Raw genomic sequence first — 19,140 nt, forward strand, 5'->3', positions numbered from 1 at the left:
TAAGTGGTTGTATTTGGGGGCCTGGAACGGATTAATCCTATAACGAACGAATGCTATAACGAACAAGGTTTTAGAACCAATTAGATTCGTTATAGCATGCCCATATTGTATTGGATGTACAATGCAGCTTGGTGCTGGGTAGGCAGCATGGTTACAAGCGTTGAGTAGAGAGAGCTGGTTGGTGAGGATGCCCAGAGGAGGCCACGCAGCTTAAGGGACGCCAAGATCGCTGGCGGGAGCAGGAGCCACCAGGCTGGAGCAGAGGAGGAGGTGTTGCTTGCTGGTGGCAGTAGGTAGAAAGAGGGTGGTCACAGCGGTGAGGTCTTATAAGGCGAGGGTAGGCGTGGGTTGATAGTTGACCCCCGCTCTGTCAGGCGGCACTGGAGGCGTAGGCTGGGGAATTCGAAAAGGGTTGCCTACTCAGCGACAAACGGCGCTTGTAGGGGAGGAATCCACTACAATACTCCCCTTCCCCTCCGGACGCGGCGGGAGGCTGGAGGTTGGCAGGGTTGTGTGCCACATGTGAGGCAGAACGAGCGGTGCTTGCCACATGTGAGACATAACAGCGAGGGTGTGGATGAGCTGGCCGCTAGGGGGGACAGCTCTGTCTAGATACACGAGATCTATGGGAGAAAAGAGGGAGAAGGAGGGTTGTGGAGGTGATGAATGTTGTGCTTCCCTCGCGGCAGGTACAGAGTCCTCAGATGCGCCTGCTGGGGTGTGTGGGTCTGGGTGTGTGGCGACTACAGAGCCCTGAACCTCGCCACTAAACCTGACAGGTACCTTATTCTGCATGTCCAGGACTTCCACCACAAACTTCATGGCAAGACTATCTTCTCGAAGATCGACTTGGAGTGTGCCTTCCACCAGATCCCAGTAGCACCTGCAGATACCCAAAAGACAGCCATCACCACTCCGTTCGGACTCTTCGAGTATACTTTCATGAGTTTTGGCCTGCGCAATGCAGCACAGACTTTCCAGAGGTAAATGGACCATATGCTTCGCGACCTCGATTTTGTCACCGTCTACATTGACGACATCCTCGTCGCATCTTCGACGCCTGCCGAGCACCATCACCACCTGCAACTCCTTCTCCAACGCCTGCAGAACAACAACATGAAAGTTCATCCTGTTAAGTGCGTCTTTGGAGCCTCCTCCATCAACTTCCTTGGTCACAGAGTCTCGCCCAGTGGCATACAACCCCTACCACAGAAGATAACTGCCATTAGGGAGTTCCCAAACCTGAAACGGCGAAGAAACTCCGAGAATTCCTGGGCTTAGTCAACTACTACCACCGCTTCATTGACAACGCTGCCACCGTCCTAGTCCCCCTCTACGAACTTCTCAAGGGACTCCCAAAGAAGTCTCACAAGCCTCCCGTGTGGACTCAAGAGGCTGCTACGGCATTCACCACTATCAAACAGCACATCACACGCCTCACCCTCCCAGCCCACCCCGCTCCTAACGCCTGGACCACTCTCACAACAGACGCTTCTTCTACTGCAGTGGGCGCCGTCTTACAGCAGGAGATCAACGGAATTCTCATGCCCGTTGCATTCTTCTCACAACGGCTTCAACCACCCCACCTCAAGTACAGCGCCTTCAATAGAGAACTCCTGGCCGTATACATGGCTGTCAAGCATTTCCAGCACTTCCTCGAGGCCCGTCATTTCACCATCTTCACTGATCACAAGCCCCTCGTCCACGCCTTCGCTTCAGCATCCCAGTCACATACACCTCGTGTCCTGCGCCACTTGGCTTACATCTCGGACTTCTCCAACGACGTCCAACACATTAAAGGCATCCACAACGAGATCGCCGACGCCCTCTCTCGTTGTATATCCAACATTCTTCCCTCATCTCCACCCATTGATTATGGGCAGCTCGCACCGGCTCAAGAGAACGACGAAGACCTGGCAGCATACAAGACATCCCCCTCAGGCCTCACACTCCAAGAACTCCCTGTTCCTGGCACGAACATAAAATTGTGGTGCGACGTATCCTGTGGGCAGCCTAGAACGTTCGTGCCTCACGTCCACCGCCGTTCTGTTTTCGACCGCATCCATGGTCTCAGCCACCCGGGTGTGCGGGCCTCCCAGCGCCTCCTCACGCAACGTGTCGTCTGGCCCGGCATCAAGACCGATACTAAGAAATGGGCTGCCCAGTGCCTGGCCTGCCAGTCCTCCAAAATACATCGTCACATACGGGCCCCCTTAAAAACCTTCCCTATACCCAAAGGACGTTTTCAAGCAGTACACCTCGACATCGTAGGACCTCTTCCATCATCCTACGGTAGCACCTACATCTTCACCTGCATCGACCGTTTCACCAGATGGACAGAAGCCATCCCCATGCCCAACGCTACAGCAGAGTCTGCCATCCGCGCCTTCATGTACGGTTGGGTTTCCCGTTTCGGCCCCCCTGCAACCGTCATCACTGACCGAGGAGCCCAGTTTGAGTCACAACTCTGGCAGAACCTCCTACAGTTCCTCGGTACTTCTAGGCAACGCACTGCCGCATACCACCCTCAATCCAACGGCATGGTAAAGAGGTTTCACCGGCAGCTGAAGGACGCACTCAAGGCACAGCACGACCCTTACAGCTGGACGGATGCGCTACCCTAAATGCTCCTCGGCATCCGTGCTTCACACAAGGAGGACATGGACTGTAGCCCAGCAGATATCACACTAGGCGAGCCCCTTTGCCTACCCGGAGATTTCTCACTCCCTCCTGACTTCCACCAACCCACTCCTGCCGTTCGTCACGACTTACTCCAAAACCTACGACAAGCAGTTTCTGCATTCAGAGCTACTGCTCCGCGCCAGCCTCCTCGGCGCTCTAAACACATCCCTCCTGCACTACTCACTGCCGAGTATGTTTTCGTCAGGCATGATGCTCACCGCAACCCACTACAACGCCCCTACACCCCTTCCAGGTTGTTACCCATTCAGCGAAGTTCCTGACGATTATCCGGAATGGCAAACACGGCACCGTCAGCATAGACCGAGTCAAACCTTACCCGTTGGGTCCCCAGCCCAGCAGCACCCCCCATGAACTACGCCTGCACCATTCTACCCGCAGTTACCACCTGCAGCAATACCCCGCCCATGACATTTCTGGGCACCCAATTTCCACCCTCAGGTACCTACTTCTCCTGTTGTGGACCCTCCTCCTGACGTGGACCCTGCTGCCGTCGTGGACCCTGTTGCTGTCATGTACCCTCCTCCTGACGTTGGCCCCTGCCCCTGACCCAGCCCACGACATTTCTGGGCACCCTCTTTCCACCCTCAGGTAACTACTGCTCCTGACGTGAACCCTGCTGCCGTCATGGACCCTGTTGCTGTCATGGACCCTCCTCCTGACATGGACCCCACTGGCGTCATGGACCCTGTTGCTGTAACGGACCCTCCTCCTGACGTGGCCCCAGCTCCTGACCCAGCCAGTGACGCTGCCCCTGCCGCGACAGGAGCACAACAACCATTGCCTGTACAACCTCCTCTAATCCAAAACCCTCCTTCTCCCCCTGATTCTCCTACAGGTTTTGTGTCACTAGATGGAGTCGTCACCCGCAGCGGCCGAGTTGTACGTACACCTGCCCGGTATGTATCACTTGTGGGACGCAACCCTGCCAACATCCAGCCTCCCGCCGCACCCAGAGGGGAAGGGGGGTATTGTAGTGGACCCCATCCCCTACAAGTGACGACTGAGCTCCGGCGCGCCTACCAGCCAATCAGCGTACATCCAGCGATGCTGGTAGACCTACTCTCCAGTGCGGACGCACACGTAGCAACGCTAGGACCAGAGTGCCAGGTGTGCCTGGCCTCCTCTTCTGTGATTGGCGCGCACCCCAAATCCTAATCATGATGTTTGTAAATTGTATAAATATGGCCATGGCTGGCCAGGGAGACCATTCTACTCTGACCTACTGGACCAGCAAGATCTCTCTCCAGCACCTCACCACCCAGCTCCCCCAGAAAGCTCCTCGCCCAACAGGACCTCTGAGCAAGCTACTCCTCACCTAGTAACTCTTTAGCACTGCACTGTACTGTAGTGGATGCAATCCTAGACAAGGTTCTTGAAACTCCAGAGCACGAGCAGTAGGTATATTCAATAAGTGTACAAGACTTGGCGTGATAGCCGACCGATACAGGAGCGGGCACAAGGGACCCCGGACCGTAGGTGGGCCGAGGCTGATCTGAGGGATGTTGTCTAGCTGGGCAAGGAGAGTTGCTAGACATCACTAGGACAATGACTGAGGTCCTCTAGTTACTCGACTAGCGCGGTACAGACATAGTATATCGGGGCCTAGTGAGTGAACATAGGCATTAGACATAAGCATAGATATCAGACATGGTATAATAATGTGTAGTAATACAGACATGTGAATAAATGGTACAATGAATGGTAACAGAGTCTTGGCGTCAGGCGTGTTCACATATCTTGGTATGTACATATCTATACATGTACAACAATATATATATACAGAAAACCCATTGTGAGTTTCTATTCTACCTCATTCCTGAGTGTGAGATATCTACATGTATGTACATTTGTGTGCCCATACAAAGAGACAATAGACAACTAAAGAGAATTGACAACTGGCCACATACAGTACGCTACAAGACAATCGATGGGGGGTTACAAATACCTTATAACCCTCCCCCCCTCCCCTGGATACGGCCCTGTGATGACTAAAGGATCGAGGGAGTCTATTGTAGGGTGATGTCTCAATGAGGGTGTCTAAGGTGATGAGTATTAATATCTTCCATTACACACACACACACACACACACACACTATTAAGGGTCATCATCTTATACACACACTATTAACATTTCCTGTACACACACTATTAACGTTTCCCATTCACACAGACTCGGTAATAATTCCATTTTACTTGTGAAAATTCTAAACAATCCTTTCAATACACTTCAAATCAGTCACCTGGAGGGGCAGTGGTGATGGATGACTGGGACTTGGGTATGATTCGACCATAGGGCACCGGCACATCCGAGTCCAGTCGATACGACATAGTCCAATTGAAGACGTTGCGCAGGTGTTTCAGTTCCACTTTGTTTGATGACACAACTGCAAGATTTATACAGTATAACTTCAGTGTTATATCTTCAAGTGCCCGTATATACCCAGTATACTGTACTTGCCAAGAGTGCGTAACAGAGAACTACTGTACACAGTATAATGAAGAGGAAGCAAGCTAAGCACAGAAAGTCGCTTCTAACATGATCATACAACAAACATTTAACTTCATACTCCTTGTTTTTTCTCAAGTCATCATCTCAGAAACTCTTATCATTTCCCAGCAGAACACAATGTTATTTCGGGGCTTAATATATGCTAATATATTTACATATCCTCTTCACCACTTGTTTGCTGACTAACCTCTCCGGTTAGCCTGAAACTCCTTTATCCATAATTCACATATTAAAACATTCATCTTTTAAGTTAGACATAACTTTTGGGTATCTTCCTGAAATACAAAAATTAAGTAAATGAATCAAATCAACAGAAAGAGCCAGCCTTAACAACTCCTCAATACAGTACGGTATTACACATTCTGAAATGCTAGTACAATATCTTACATGTAAATAATTTGAAGTTTCTTATTTAGGATTTGTTGTTTCACTGAGGGAATAGATATATAAAACCTTGATTAAATCTGCTAACTGCAAACACAATTAAAAATGTACTATTTAAACGTTTATGGCCAAGACTGCTCACGTTGGTTTTAGCATCTCAGGAGCCTTCATAACTACTGTAAGTAGAACAGTGTAAAACGTTGATGCTGATGCCATGATGAAACACTGCTCTTCAACAATTGGGGTTTTTATGCGAGTAGTGTACCTAGGTTAGGAATTACAGTAGTCGTTAACTGGTCCCCAACTTGTAGTTCGTGGGCGCCATGTACCATATTCTGGAGCCCACGAGGGTTTATTAGAAAATTTTAAAATATTTGGGAGTCTTTGTCAGGGTGAAAATTATGAAAATACATTATGTAATAACTTATTACGAGTCTGTTCAAACTCGAAGGGGACGGAATTTGGAGAAATGTCCTCGCATGGATGGAAGACTTTCTACATGACCGCAAGCAGTGTGTGGTGATTAATGGTACGAAATCGTCATCTGTACCTGTCACAAGCGGGGTACCACAGGGCAGTGTATTGGGCCTGCGGTTGTTTGTTTCATAAATGACATGCCTGATGCTGTACACTCCTCCATACAAATGTTTGTGGATGACGCCAAGTTATTTCGGGAAATCAAGAACCAAGTGGACTGTGAAGAGCTGCAAAAGGATCTCTGTGAGCTCCAAGAATGGTCGAAGAAATGGCTGCTGAGATTCAATGTCACAAAGTGTAAGAGGATGCACCTGGGGAGTACAAACTGTAAGGAGGCTATCATATGTCCCAACGGGATGAAGAAACTGCACTATTTGAGACTGAATGTGAGAAGGACCTGGGTGTGTATGTTAACAATGAGCTGAAGTTCTCGGACCATCGCGAGAGGAGTACTGTTGTAGTGGATTTCTCCCCTACAAACGCTGTTTGTCGCTGAGTAGCCGACCCCACAAATTCTCCAGTGGATGCCTCGTGGTCTAGGTCAACCAGCGCCGCCCACGGAGCGGGGGTCAACTACTAAGCCACGCCTACCCCCCGCTATTTAAGACCTGACCTCGTGGTGATCTCTCTCTTTTCTACCTACACCAACCAGCAAGCAACACCTCCACCTCCTCCGCCGCTGCCTGGCGGCCCTCGCTCCCGCCGGAGAGCATGGCGACCCACAAGCTGTCCTCCTCTGAGCATCCTCACCAACCAGCTCTCTCTACATCACGCTTGTAACCATGCTGCCACTTCCCAGCACCAAGCTGCATTGTACATCCAATACAACATGTATACAGAGAGCACATCGTGAGTTTCCTTTCTCCATCCCATCCTGAGTGCGAACAAACATCCCATACCCCACAAATGGTGACCCTGGAGTGACCACTCACACAGGATGGAGGAGAAACCGATCACTCTCCCAGTCTTCAAGCAACATGGAAGACTGGCTCATCCACGCAGAGGCAGCTCTCATCGGCTCTACAGCTACTGTCTCTACACCGCAGGTTAGACACCCTAGAGCAGAACTGCTTCTCTAAGCAGACACCAGCTCCTCTTCCTGCCCCAAGCACCACGTTCTACCGACCCCAGCACACCCGTCCTGCCTCAGACGCCTCCCCCTGTCGCTCCTCCTGATGCAGCCCCTGCTCCCGACGCGGCCCATGCGCCTGAGTGCGGACCCACACACCCCTCTTTTCTCTCTCAGGTACTCGCTGCTAATGTCCTGCACCCTGCTGCTGTCGTGGACCCAGCTGCTGTCACGAGCCCTCATCCGCTTCTGCTGACGCAGCCCTGCTCCTGACCCAGGCCCACACACCCCAGCAGGCGCATCTGACGACTCTGTACCTGCCATGAGGGAAGCACAACATTCATCGCCTCCACACACCCTTTTTCTCCCTCTCTACTCCCACAGATATTGTGTATCTAGACAGTTGTCTCCTCTAGCGGCCAGCTCATCCACGCCATCGCCGTTATGGCTCACATGTGCCATGCAACCCTGCAGACAACAAGTCTCCTACACCGCCTGGAGGGAAGGAGGGAGTATTGTAGTGGATTTCTCCCCTACAAACGCTGTTTGTCGCTGAGTAGCACACCCCACGAATTCTCCAGTGGATGCCTCGTGGTCTAGGTCAACCAGCACCGCCCACGGAGCGGGGGTCAACTACTAAGCCACGCCTATCCCCCGCTATTTAAGACCTGACCTCGTGGTGATCTCTCTCTTTTCTACCTACACCAACCAGCAAGCAACACCTCCACCTCCTCTGCCGCTACCTGGCGGCCCTCGCTCCCGCCGGAGAGCATGGCGACCCACAAGCTGTCCTCCTCTGAGCATCTGTGAGATATGGGACTGTTTGTGTTCGCACTCAGGATGGGATGGAGAAAGGAAACTCACGATGTGCCCTCTGTATACATGTTGTATTGGATGTACAATGCAGCTTGGTGCTGGGAAGTGGCAGCGTGGTTACATGCGTGATGTAGAGAGAGCTGGTTGGTGAGGATGTGTAGTGGATTTCTCCCCTACAAACGCTGTTTGTCGCTGAGTAGCCGACCCCGCGAATTCCCCAGTGTATGCCTCGTTGTCTAGGTCAACCAGCGCCGCCCACGGAGTGGAGGTTCAACTACAAAGCCACGCCTACCTCCGCTATTTAAGACCTGACCTCGTGGTGACCACTCTCTTTTCTACCTGCACCAACCAGCCAGCAACACCTCCTCCTCCTCCGCCTGCCTGGCGGTCCTCACTCCCGCCGGAGAGCATGGCGACCCACTAGCTGGTCCTCCTCTGAGCATCCTCACCAACCAGCTCTCTCTTCTTCTAGCTACAGCCGCAGCAAGCAACACCTTGTAGGGGTATCGAGATATTAATGTTGTCTAGCACTCAGGATGGAAGGAAACTCTAATGTGGTTTTCTTGTATAATATATAAGTTATATGATAGACAGTCTGGTGCTGGAGATGCTGTGTGGTGGGGAGCTGCTCAGTAGAAGACGTTCGGTGAGTAGCGTGTTGAAGGAGGTAGATGTGCAGGAGCTTCGTGAGAAAAGATGTTGCCTGTTGCTGGCCTCCTGGTTGAAATAAATGTTAACAGCGTGGAGCTTGCTGGAGGAGGTGTTGCTTGTTCAGGAAGATGGGCAGAATGAGAGTTGGTTGGTGAGGAAGCTCAGAGAAGGACAGCTGGTGGGTCGCCATGCTCTCCGGCGGGAGCGAGGACCGCCAGGCAGGCGAGGAGATGCGAGGGCTGCCAGGCAGCGGCGGAGGAGGAGGTGTTGCTTGTTGTAGAAGAATGGTCAGAATGAATCTCAATGGAGAGACAGAGCTTATATACCCCGCAGCAGCCGCCAGTCCTCTATGAATCATTTTGGGAAAACCCAGAAAGTTGCCGGTGACTAGTTTCGTTGCAAAGCAACGGTAACATCTGGGGACAGCTCTCGCTTGGTTGCTAGGCAACGGCACGTTGGAATGTGGTGGCAGGTGGTGGCTGTGGCTACGCAGTTGTAAGCAGTTGTAGGGGAGACGTCCACTACAATACTCCCCCTTCCCTCCAGGCGGTGTAGGAGACTTGTTGTCTGTAGAGTTGCTTAGCACATGTGAGGCAGACCGGGCGGTGCATGCCTCATGTGAGACAACGGCGATGGCGTGAATGAGCCGATCGCTGAAATACAACTGTCTAGATACACACTATCTGTGGGAGAAGGGAGAAAAAGGGTGTGTGGAGGCGATGAATGTTGTGCTTCCCTCACGACAGGTACAGGGTCGTCAGATGCGCCTGCTGGGGTGTGTGTGGGCCTGGGTCAGGAGCAGGGGCTGCGTCAGCAGAAGCGGATAAGGGCTCGTGACAGCAGCTGGGTCCACGACAGCAGCAGGGTGCAGGACATTAGCAGGGAGTACCTGAGGGAGAAAAGAGGGGGTGTGGAGGCGATGGATGGTGTGTGCTTCCCTCACGGCAGGTACTGAGTCGTCAAATGCGCCTGCTGGGGTGTGTGGGCCTGGGTCAGCGTCTGAGGCAGGACGGGTGTGCTGGGGTCATAGGATGTGGTGCTTGGGGCAGGAAGAGGAGCCGGTGTCTGCTTGAAGACTGGGAGCGTGATCAGTGTCTCCTCCAAGTGTGAGTGCTAATCTCCGGGAGTCACCATTGTAGGGGTATCGAGATATTAATGTTGTCTAGCACTCAGGATGGAAGGAAACTCTAATGTGGTTTTCTTGTATAATATATAAGTTATATGATAGACAGTCTGGTGCTGGAGATGCCGTGTGGTGGGGAGCTGCTCAGTAGAAGACGTTCGGTGAGTAGCGTGTTGAAGGAGGTAGATGTGCAGGAGCTTCGTGAGAAAAGATGTTGCCTGTTGCTGGCCTCCTGGTTGAAATAAATGTTAATAGCGTGGAGCTTGCTGGAGGAGGTGTTGCTTGTTCAGGAAGATGGGCAGAATGAGAGTTGGTTGGTGAGGAAGCTTAGAGAAGGACAGCTGGTGGGTCGCCATGCTCGCTGGCGGGAGCGAGGACCGCCAGGCAGGCGAGGAGATGCGAGGGCTGCCAGGCAGCGGCAGAGGAGGAGGTGTTGCTTGTTGTAGAAGAATGGTCAGAATGAATCTCAATGGAGAGACAGAGCTTATATACCCCGCAACAGCCGCCAGTCCTCTATGAATCATGTTGGGAAAACCCAGAAAGTTGCCGGTGACTAGTTTCGTTGCTAAGCAACGGTAACATCTGGGGACAGCTCTCGCTTGGTTGCTAGGCAACGGCACGTTGGAATGTGGTGGCAGGTGGTGGCTGTGGCTACGCAGTTGTAAGCAGTTGTAGGGGAGACGTCCACTACAACCTCCTCCGCCGCTGCCTGGCGGCCCTCGCTCCCGCCGGAGAGCATGGCGACCCACAAGCTGTCCTCCTCTGCGCACCCTCACCAACCAGCTCTCTCTACATCATGCTTGAAACCACGCTGCCACTTCCCAGCACCAAGCTGCATTGTACATCCAATACAACATGTATACAGAGAGCACACTGTGAGTTTCCTTTCTCCATCCCATCCTGAGTGTGTGAACCCAAACATCCCATACCCCACACTGTCACCCCCGTCTGGTCCCCGAGATATGCTAGGGACTGTCAGTTGGTTGAAAATGTTCAAAGGAGGGCCACTAGACTGGTGCCTGCACTTCGGCACCTCAACTACCCTGAGAGAATGGAGCGCCTGATCTTGCCTAGCTTATACTACAGACGGGCAAGGGGCGATCTAATTGAGGTGTATAAGCATCTCAAGGGGCGCTACTCAGTCGCGCGTCCTTACCTGGAGCTGGCGGACACTCGCCCCACAAGGGGTCACAGCTCAAGGTTGAAGCAGGTCCAGAAAACTGTGAAGGCAAACTTTTTCGGAGTGAGGGTTGTAAACTCTTGGAACAATCTGCCAGAAAGTGTTGTGACGGCATCGAGTGTGAGCTCTTTCAAGACCAGACTTGACCAACACTGGAGCAGGTTCAGGTACATTCAGAAGCCGGTGCATGCCCAGTACTTGCCAACAGTGCGTAACAGAGACGTGACCTATCGCCCAAGCAACTAACGAGCCGATCAGTGGTGAAGAGGATAGAGGCTAAAAGCTTATTTAGGGGACGTGAGCGAGTCTAAAGTAATCAATAAATAATAAAGTATCCGAAAAAGTGCATATTCATTCTGTAACAATTAATAGTGGAACATGTTTATTGTAAATTAAGTAAACCATGCAGTTAACACACAGTTATGTTACATATTGGGGTCCGACTAACTACCAAAATGTACCCAAATGTAGCCGCAATGAAGTCAAATAATGGTCCTAATGAATAAATCGGACTGCCAATCACTTCTCGACTAGTATTTGGTGTCACAAAGTAAAAAAAAATTGGAAAACGTAATTTAATCTGAGTTAATAGATCACGTGCATGAACCAACGGAGCGAGTAATTACCCAAATGTACCCAAATGTAGTCGCAATGAAGTCAAATGATGGTTCTACAAGAATAAATCGGACTGCCAATCACTTCTCGATTATTATTTGGTGTCATGAAGTCACAAAAAAATGGTAAACTTAATTTAATCTGAGTTAATAGATCGAGTGCATGTACCTAACCTAACCTAACACAACTCAGATTAAACTAAGTTTACCAATTTTTTGTGACTTTATGACACCAAATAATAATCGAGAAGTGATTCACAGCCCGATTTACGCTTGTAGGACCATCATTTGACTTCATGCGACTACATTTGGGTAATTACTCGCTCCGTCGGTTCATGCACGCGATCTATTAACTCAGATTAAATTATGTTTTCCAATTTTTTTTTACTTTGTGACACCAAATACTAGTCGAGAAGTGATTGGCAGTCCGATTTATTCATGTAAGACCATTATTTGACTTCATTGCGGCTACATTTGACTACATTTGGGTACATTTGGTTAATTAGTCGGACCGTACATATTGCATTGATTGTTGATTCACATCATCTAGTCTGTGATTAATGAAAATTAAATAAATATGCCATGAAAATACCTGGAGGAGCTTCCAGAGTGAAAAATATCCACATTTGTTCAAGTATTCGTTTAGGAGGAAGCTTAAATTGTGGGAGGTCGATAGCGTGGAAGAGCACAGCGTCAGCAGAATCGAGGAGGCGATGGTCGTACACCAGCTCACAGTTGCTGACTGGGCACTGCCTCGACACCTGCCTAAGGGAACATCTGCAATTACTGCGTTGCCACTACCTCTTTTTTTTTTTATTTGCCTCTATAAATTTACATAAAAGAAATACCTGCAAGTCTCGCTGACCACTATATGTAGGTCTTTCATACCAAGTGTCCTTTAACTTCTTTAAGTCATCATCACTAGTTGACTATGATATTTCTTGCACTCAAACAAATTACGTAGTGATTCTACATATAACCTTCCCACACCATGAAACTCCAACAAGCACTGATAATACGTCTTTTCGTGAAAAGACTTAAACTTGTCTATTGCGTCCAATAATCTCTGGTAAATAAACCACATGAAAAATGGATATGCAGATCTAAATCACCTTCGTGTTTCAGTGTCATGCGCCAAACTTCGGGCACTAAACTTTAATCTACCAGAGGAATAAATGGATTGTCAACTGACAGACAACTTGACTGCAATAATACATAATACAGGTACTGTAAGAGCTATCTACATACCGAAAAAATATCCTCTCCCAAGCGAAGCTCTGCTCGTGCCAGTATGTCGTCCAGATGAGTATGCGTTTGGGCAGAGGACACTGGTGATGGGTCCTCTTGATAATGCTGTCAAATACAGTATAGTACAGTTATTGTTAAAACACTTTAAAGTCGTTGTGGGAATTTATCAAGTTGTAAGCTTAACCTAATCGCTGTTGTGGGCCCGACAGCTCTTTCTAGACAAGACTTGACCAACACTGGAGCGGGTTCAGGTACATTCAGGAGCCGGTGCATGCCCAGTATTTGCCAACAGTGCGTGACAGAGACGTGACCGATCGCCCGGGCGGCTAGCGAGCCGATCTTTTAGTGAAGATAAATGAAAAGAGACGTGACCAATCGCCCAAGCGGCTAACAAGCCGATCAGTGGCGAAGAGGATAAAAGTAAAAGTAAGTAAAAGTACAAGATTGCCGTATGGTATATAACTACAATAATATTCAAACAAAAAATTGTAGTGCCCTTTTTTTAAGAAGAAAAGGTCTCCAATATTTCTTTTTCTGGGGTTAGTTTGGGTTTTTAGGCTCCTTTATTTATTTATTTGTTTATTTATTATTTTCATTTTTCTATTACAGGCAGGACTCCTACACTTGATAAAATATCCAAAACATTAACAATACGCTCCAGTAAATATATAAGTATTGTATAATCACTTTCATTCACCTTCATAATAATAATCACTTGCACACAATACACAATAGGGTATGAAAAGTGTGATGGTGTTTATTTGCTTAATTCATACGCATTTAGACTTCTGTCATATACAGTACTTGTATGCTGTCACCATGGAGGTATATACCTCCATGGCTGTCACCTCTGAGCATCACAAACAGTCGTGGCCGGATGTGCAAATATTCGTAAGTTTTATTTGAGAAACGAGGAACAGTTGACAGTAGAATATCTGAGGAATTTCAGGTAAGTGGTGACACCTCATAACTGCCGTTAACACTACCTTATCTTTTCGCCCGGCCCGTCAGTGACTTATGCTTGGGTGGGCAAATACAAGTAATAAAAAATAAGTTTAATTTTTAAATAAAGTTCTGCACATGTTTAGTGATATAATATATTACATCTAAAACTCTCACCGTTAATCTAAAATGTCGATATTTTTTTTCTAAAAATTAAAACTTTCATGTTAAAATAAAGCATGTTTTGCATAACCTTTAAAGTTATTTACATTCTGACTCTGATAACACATTATCTTCGATAATACGTATTGCTAAGCCACGACAAAAAGGACTTACAGTAAGCGCACATTCTATGTTACAAAGTACAATTTTCACCAGCAATTAAAATTTTATAAGATGATAGAACTGTTACTGATCAGCACATTTTAAAAACTTCTTACTTACTCAAATTAACGTTTACAACACCAAGATACAAACTTAATGATAGAGACAACAAATCATCCGGCAATATACTACTACTACTATGTACTACTATCTACTACTACTACTAATAATAATAATAATAATGAATCTTTACAAATGTAATACATCACCCTTCATGACGTTCCTCAGGCAAGAAATGGTCGAGTTTGTGGTGGCCAAGGTACAATATGTACGTCACCAGCATCACCGTCACCAGCACCATCACTCGCATCACACCCCGTGACAGACTCATCATGGAGCCACCTGTACTCACCATCACCAGAAAAAAATCTGTTAATAATTCCAACAGCAATATATATATTTCATGTAGATCCACAATGGAAACGTAAACACCAACAAACTCATTTTCTATCAGTTTTGAATACATCCCCTCTCAATATATCAAAATTTGGGTGAAAAGTTTTTATATCCATTGGAACTGCCTATGTCGGGTACGCTCTCCTGATGAATATTGTTCCAACGATCCTGATAGCAAACCCGACAACCGGGTGGTGTAACGACTGTGAATATGGCCCATAGTGTCAGTACAATATTAATATCATTTGTGTGTTTTAGCATAAGTCAGCTTGTGAAGTGCATTGCCATTTTCAGCTCACTGAAATATTCATCGCACAAACTTTGGTGAATCCGGACCAATATAACACTAATTCCATAATCTTGAGACTCAGTAATCACTACGGATGCCAAAGTATCATGTGTTAATTTTTAATAACTCACTTTCAAGTCCGCAATTACCGTTCACACTCACTCGCGTCCTGCTGTCAACTGGCGGGTGGTGACCAGGGTTGCCAGATGTACGACAAGCTTCACGGCCAACAATCGCGCCATCTCTCGGCCAAATCTTTTTGGATAAGAACATAAGAAAATAAGGAGTCTGCAATAGGCCGGTTGGCCTGTGCATGGCAGCTCCTGTCGAGAGTTACTACTGTGGGGATGGGTTGTTTTGTTCACACTCAGGATGGGATGGAGAAAGGAAACTCACAATGTGCTCTCTGTATACATGTTGTATTGGATGTACAATGCAGCTTGGTGCTGGGAAGTGGCAGCGTGGTTACAAGCGTGATGTAGAGAGAGCTGGTTGGTGAGGGTGCTCAGAGGAGGACCAACTTGTGGGTCGTCATGCTCGCCGGCGGGAGCTAGGACCGCCAGGCAGGCGGAGGAGGAGGTGTTGCTGGCTGGTTAGTGGAGGTTGAAAAGAGGCAGGTCACGAATCGAATCGAAAAATACTAGTGACATGGGGGAAGGAGGTTCAAGGGAAGAATAAAGGGAGGATTGAAGTGAATTTTAGGAGGAGAGAATAGGTGCAGTGGCTAAACACCGCTTGCTTGAGGGAGTATAAGTTGGAGGCAGCAGCAACTCGCCAGGAGGCGACAGGACAGAATCAGGCTAGCGTCAGGTCAAGCGTCAGGTGCGTGTTGGGTTGGGCCAGGGATTCTCAGTGCTTGGTCGGCTAGATTGTGTGTGTTGTTTTCTTGTGTGGAGGAAATGTCTTGGTATTCTTCTTAGCTTGATGTAGATTTTCTTCTAACTCTCCTCCTCTTCTTGCTCTCTTGGAGTGTCCATTCGTTCGTGTTTGGGTCTTGTTGTTCGTCTTCCTCGTGTCTTAAGTCCTCATAGGTGTGGAAGAAGTCGGAGACAGTGAGGTTGACCACGTGGGCTTCAGCTCCACGGGCCTCGTGGTGTTTTTTATTCTGTGTGGCGGGTGTCTTTTCTTGTGTTTTCTTTTCTTGGGTTTTCTTTTCTGCTGGTTTTTTCTTGTCTTGGGAGCGTACAGCAAGGAGGGCCTCTTTGTAGCTCAGTTTCTTGTCGAGTCGAGCCTTGGCTATCCTGCATTCCTCCTTCCATTTGGGGCAGGTCCGATCGGCAGAGGAGTGTGGGCCGCCACAGGCAGCGCATTTTTTTACTGTGTTGAGGAGACCGTGTAGCGGTGTCCGGGGTTGCCGCACAGGGAGCAGGTGTCCTCCTGCGCCTCATACTTGTTGACAGTGTGTCCATAGTGCTGAAATAAAAACTGAGAGGAATACAGAAACAATTTGGATAGAATTAAGTGACGGTCGGGAAAAATTAATCACAGGAGTAATATATAGACCCCCCCAATCTTGATAGCGTCAATGAGCGACTTATCTGGGATGAAATGCGCAGGGCTTCCATACACAACAAAGTCTGTATAGTAGGCGACTTTAACCTTGGCCAAATAGATTGGACTGACCTTACGGGTAACTCAGAATCAGAGGATTTTCTCGAGACGATCCAGGACTGTTTCCTAAGTCAACATATAACCGAACCCACATGGGGTAATAATATACTCGATTTAGTTCTGTCGAACAGAGAAAACCTCATTAGCAATGTCGAGGTAGGGAACGAACTTGCAAACAGCGATCACAAAGAAATTCGATTTGTAATGATTGATTGTCAGACCAAAGCTTACAGCCCAGAATTATGTCACATATAACAACAAGTACACCACAGACCTCGTGGTACCACCACATTCCGGGTTGACACACCTCAGGTCGACCCAAGGGACTTGACCTCGCCCGCTAATGACGTGAGCCGGTGACCTACAACCGCACCTAGCCAAGACACCTGGCCAGGACCACACCTGCACACAACTATTCAGATCAAACCAGTTTAGTGTTAATTGTTAGAGGTCAGAAGCCGGCTGGGCCGACCCCATATAAAGGCCCTACAGTCCCGTCCAATGCAACATAATTCTGAGAGATGTTTCAAAAGCATTTGACAAAGTCTGGCATGAAGGACTGAAATTAAAAATAATCAAATTGGACATGCCTACCAATATCACAGCACTATTATGTAATTTCTTAGATAACAGACAGGCCAAATTAATAATAGACAACCATCTAGGACAAACCTTCATCCTTCATAGCGGAGTTCCCCAAGGCAGTAATATATCGCCGACGTTATACACTGTATACACGGCAGATATGCCGCAACCACGTCAATCAGAATACATAGCTTACGCAGACGATGTAACACAGATAGTCAGGTACCCGGGAAAGTCCAAACAAATGATGGCTATTAGAACATGCAGAGAAATAGAGGTAATAAACGACTATGAACGTAAATGGAAGATAAAAACCAATGTACAAAAACTCCAAATAATTCACATCGCAAAAACAAAACCATGCCCTATTATTGTTAACAACCAACAAATACCATATGCTGCCAAGGGAAAAACATTAGGACTCAAGATATCCAGATGCGGAATAACACCCCACATTAACGAAAGATTAGCTATGGCAAGATCACAACTTACTAAGCTCAAAAGATTCCGCCAATTGGAAACCAACACGCAATTGCACCTATACAAAGCACTGATCAGACCACACTTAGAATACCCCCCGATACCTCTGAACACAATCTCAAGAACCAATCAACTCAAATATCAAGCAGTGCAAAATATAGCCCTCAGAAGAGCGGCAAAACACCTACCACCATACACACAAACAGTACAGGACATACACACAGAACACGGCATAGACCCACTCAACATCAGAATACACACCCAAGCAAATGTAATATGGGAAAAAATCGAGCAAGAACAGGATCCCATACTAAACCAACTAATTGAGGAAAACAACAACACATCGCACGGATGGTGGCCTAGAAGCAGGAAAAATGATAACGAAGAACCAGAGCCTCTATATACAAAATAACAACAAAATAACAATAAAAAATAACAATAAAAATAACTAAAAGATGGGGATCATCCCTCCAGTGCCACAAGGACCTGGAGAGACCCCCCCCCCCCTAACAAAATATGCCCTCAGGACAACTTAGAACAACCTAGCTTAGCTTGGCTGAGACCGGCCTTCCCTAACCCCAAGAACCTCTAACGCAGCACAGTTACGGAAGACAAAAAAACCCGTCTCCGCAAGGTGGATAGCCCACCTGCTGTTAACCTTCTCCTCTACTTCCCACTTCTAAACTTTACCTTGTACTATACCCTTCACCCACTCTCAGAGCCACTGCTCTCTTCTCTCCGTATAATCATCATCATCACGGGCATTCGATTCGATTATCATTATCATTCTGATTCTGGTCATACTGATTCTCATTCTGGTTGCTGTCATCCCCCTCCCGTTCGGGTCGTCACTCGGTTCACTAAGCAGAGTCACGCACGTCCCCTCCTCAGGTCGGGAGGGAGACCTCCCGACCAGACCACGGCATCGCCAGCTAAGCAGACTCTCCCATAGGAGGCAGCCCAGCCAGCACTCACTGGGCCTACGTCAGGGTACACGTGAGTCTTGTCAGAACGTCCTAGGGTGAGTTACCTACTGTGGGAAGTGTATTCATTCAGGTGTGTCCGATAGTCAGTGTCAAGTAACGTAAAGCATAATGTGTTAGTACCCCGATATAATAGTGATATTAATGTGTCCATGTCATTGAGTGAAGTAATAAATAGTTGTATCAAGAGGTGTTTAACAAGTTGTCCCTTTAAGAAGTGATATATGTGTATTGACATACGAGATAAGATAAGCGTAGTGACGCTGTGCAAATAACATCCAGGCCACGCTACCAAGTTTCCTATCTTTACATTCCTACTCTCTATACTTCCTACCTTTGTATGTAATTCTCTTCTTGTGAGATTCGTCTCATTACAGATTCCAGTTAGATTTTCAGGGCAGACATAAGGAAAATTCCACTAAAGTACCAGATTTCAGAAGGGCAAACTTTGACAGTTTAAAGAGGCAGCTGAGAGAAGGGGTGTCGCGCTTGGCCGTGAACCTGACAGATGACACCGACCTGATAACGAGATCTGAGATTGCCGGATTCCACGACAATTTAAATAGTGAGTTACTTAATGCACAAAGGCAGAACATACCATACAAAAAACTCAGATCAGACAACAATGACCCTAAATGGATAAATAATTATTTAAAGAACATCATTGGCCAAAGGAAGGCTATAGGTAGAAGGATA

At 47.8% G+C, this 19,140-nt stretch overlaps 1 protein-coding gene across 1 annotated transcript in view; it reads right to left on the bottom strand.

Moving 5' to 3' along the window:
• Nucleotides 1-19,140, bottom strand: part of LOC121854411 (alpha-(1,3)-fucosyltransferase C-like) — a 44,048-nt gene that overhangs the window by 16,811 nt on the left and 8,097 nt on the right. The window contains exons 2-6 of the mRNA XM_042349082.1: nucleotides 14,917-15,040; nucleotides 14,310-14,442; nucleotides 12,775-12,879; nucleotides 12,119-12,291; nucleotides 4,944-5,087 (exon numbers count right to left, since the gene is read on the bottom strand). Coding sequence (XP_042205016.1) covers nucleotides 4,944-5,087; nucleotides 12,119-12,291; nucleotides 12,775-12,879; nucleotides 14,310-14,442; nucleotides 14,917-15,040 — 679 coding nt within the window. The remainder of the gene's footprint in view (nucleotides 1-4,943; nucleotides 5,088-12,118; nucleotides 12,292-12,774; nucleotides 12,880-14,309; nucleotides 14,443-14,916; nucleotides 15,041-19,140) is intronic.

Source organism: Homarus americanus, unplaced genomic scaffold, assembly GCF_018991925.1.
Source record: "Homarus americanus isolate GMGI-L3 unplaced genomic scaffold, GMGI_Hamer_2.0 scaffold54443, whole genome shotgun sequence".
In the NCBI taxonomy this organism is placed as follows: Eukaryota; Metazoa; Arthropoda; class Malacostraca; order Decapoda; family Nephropidae; genus Homarus; species Homarus americanus.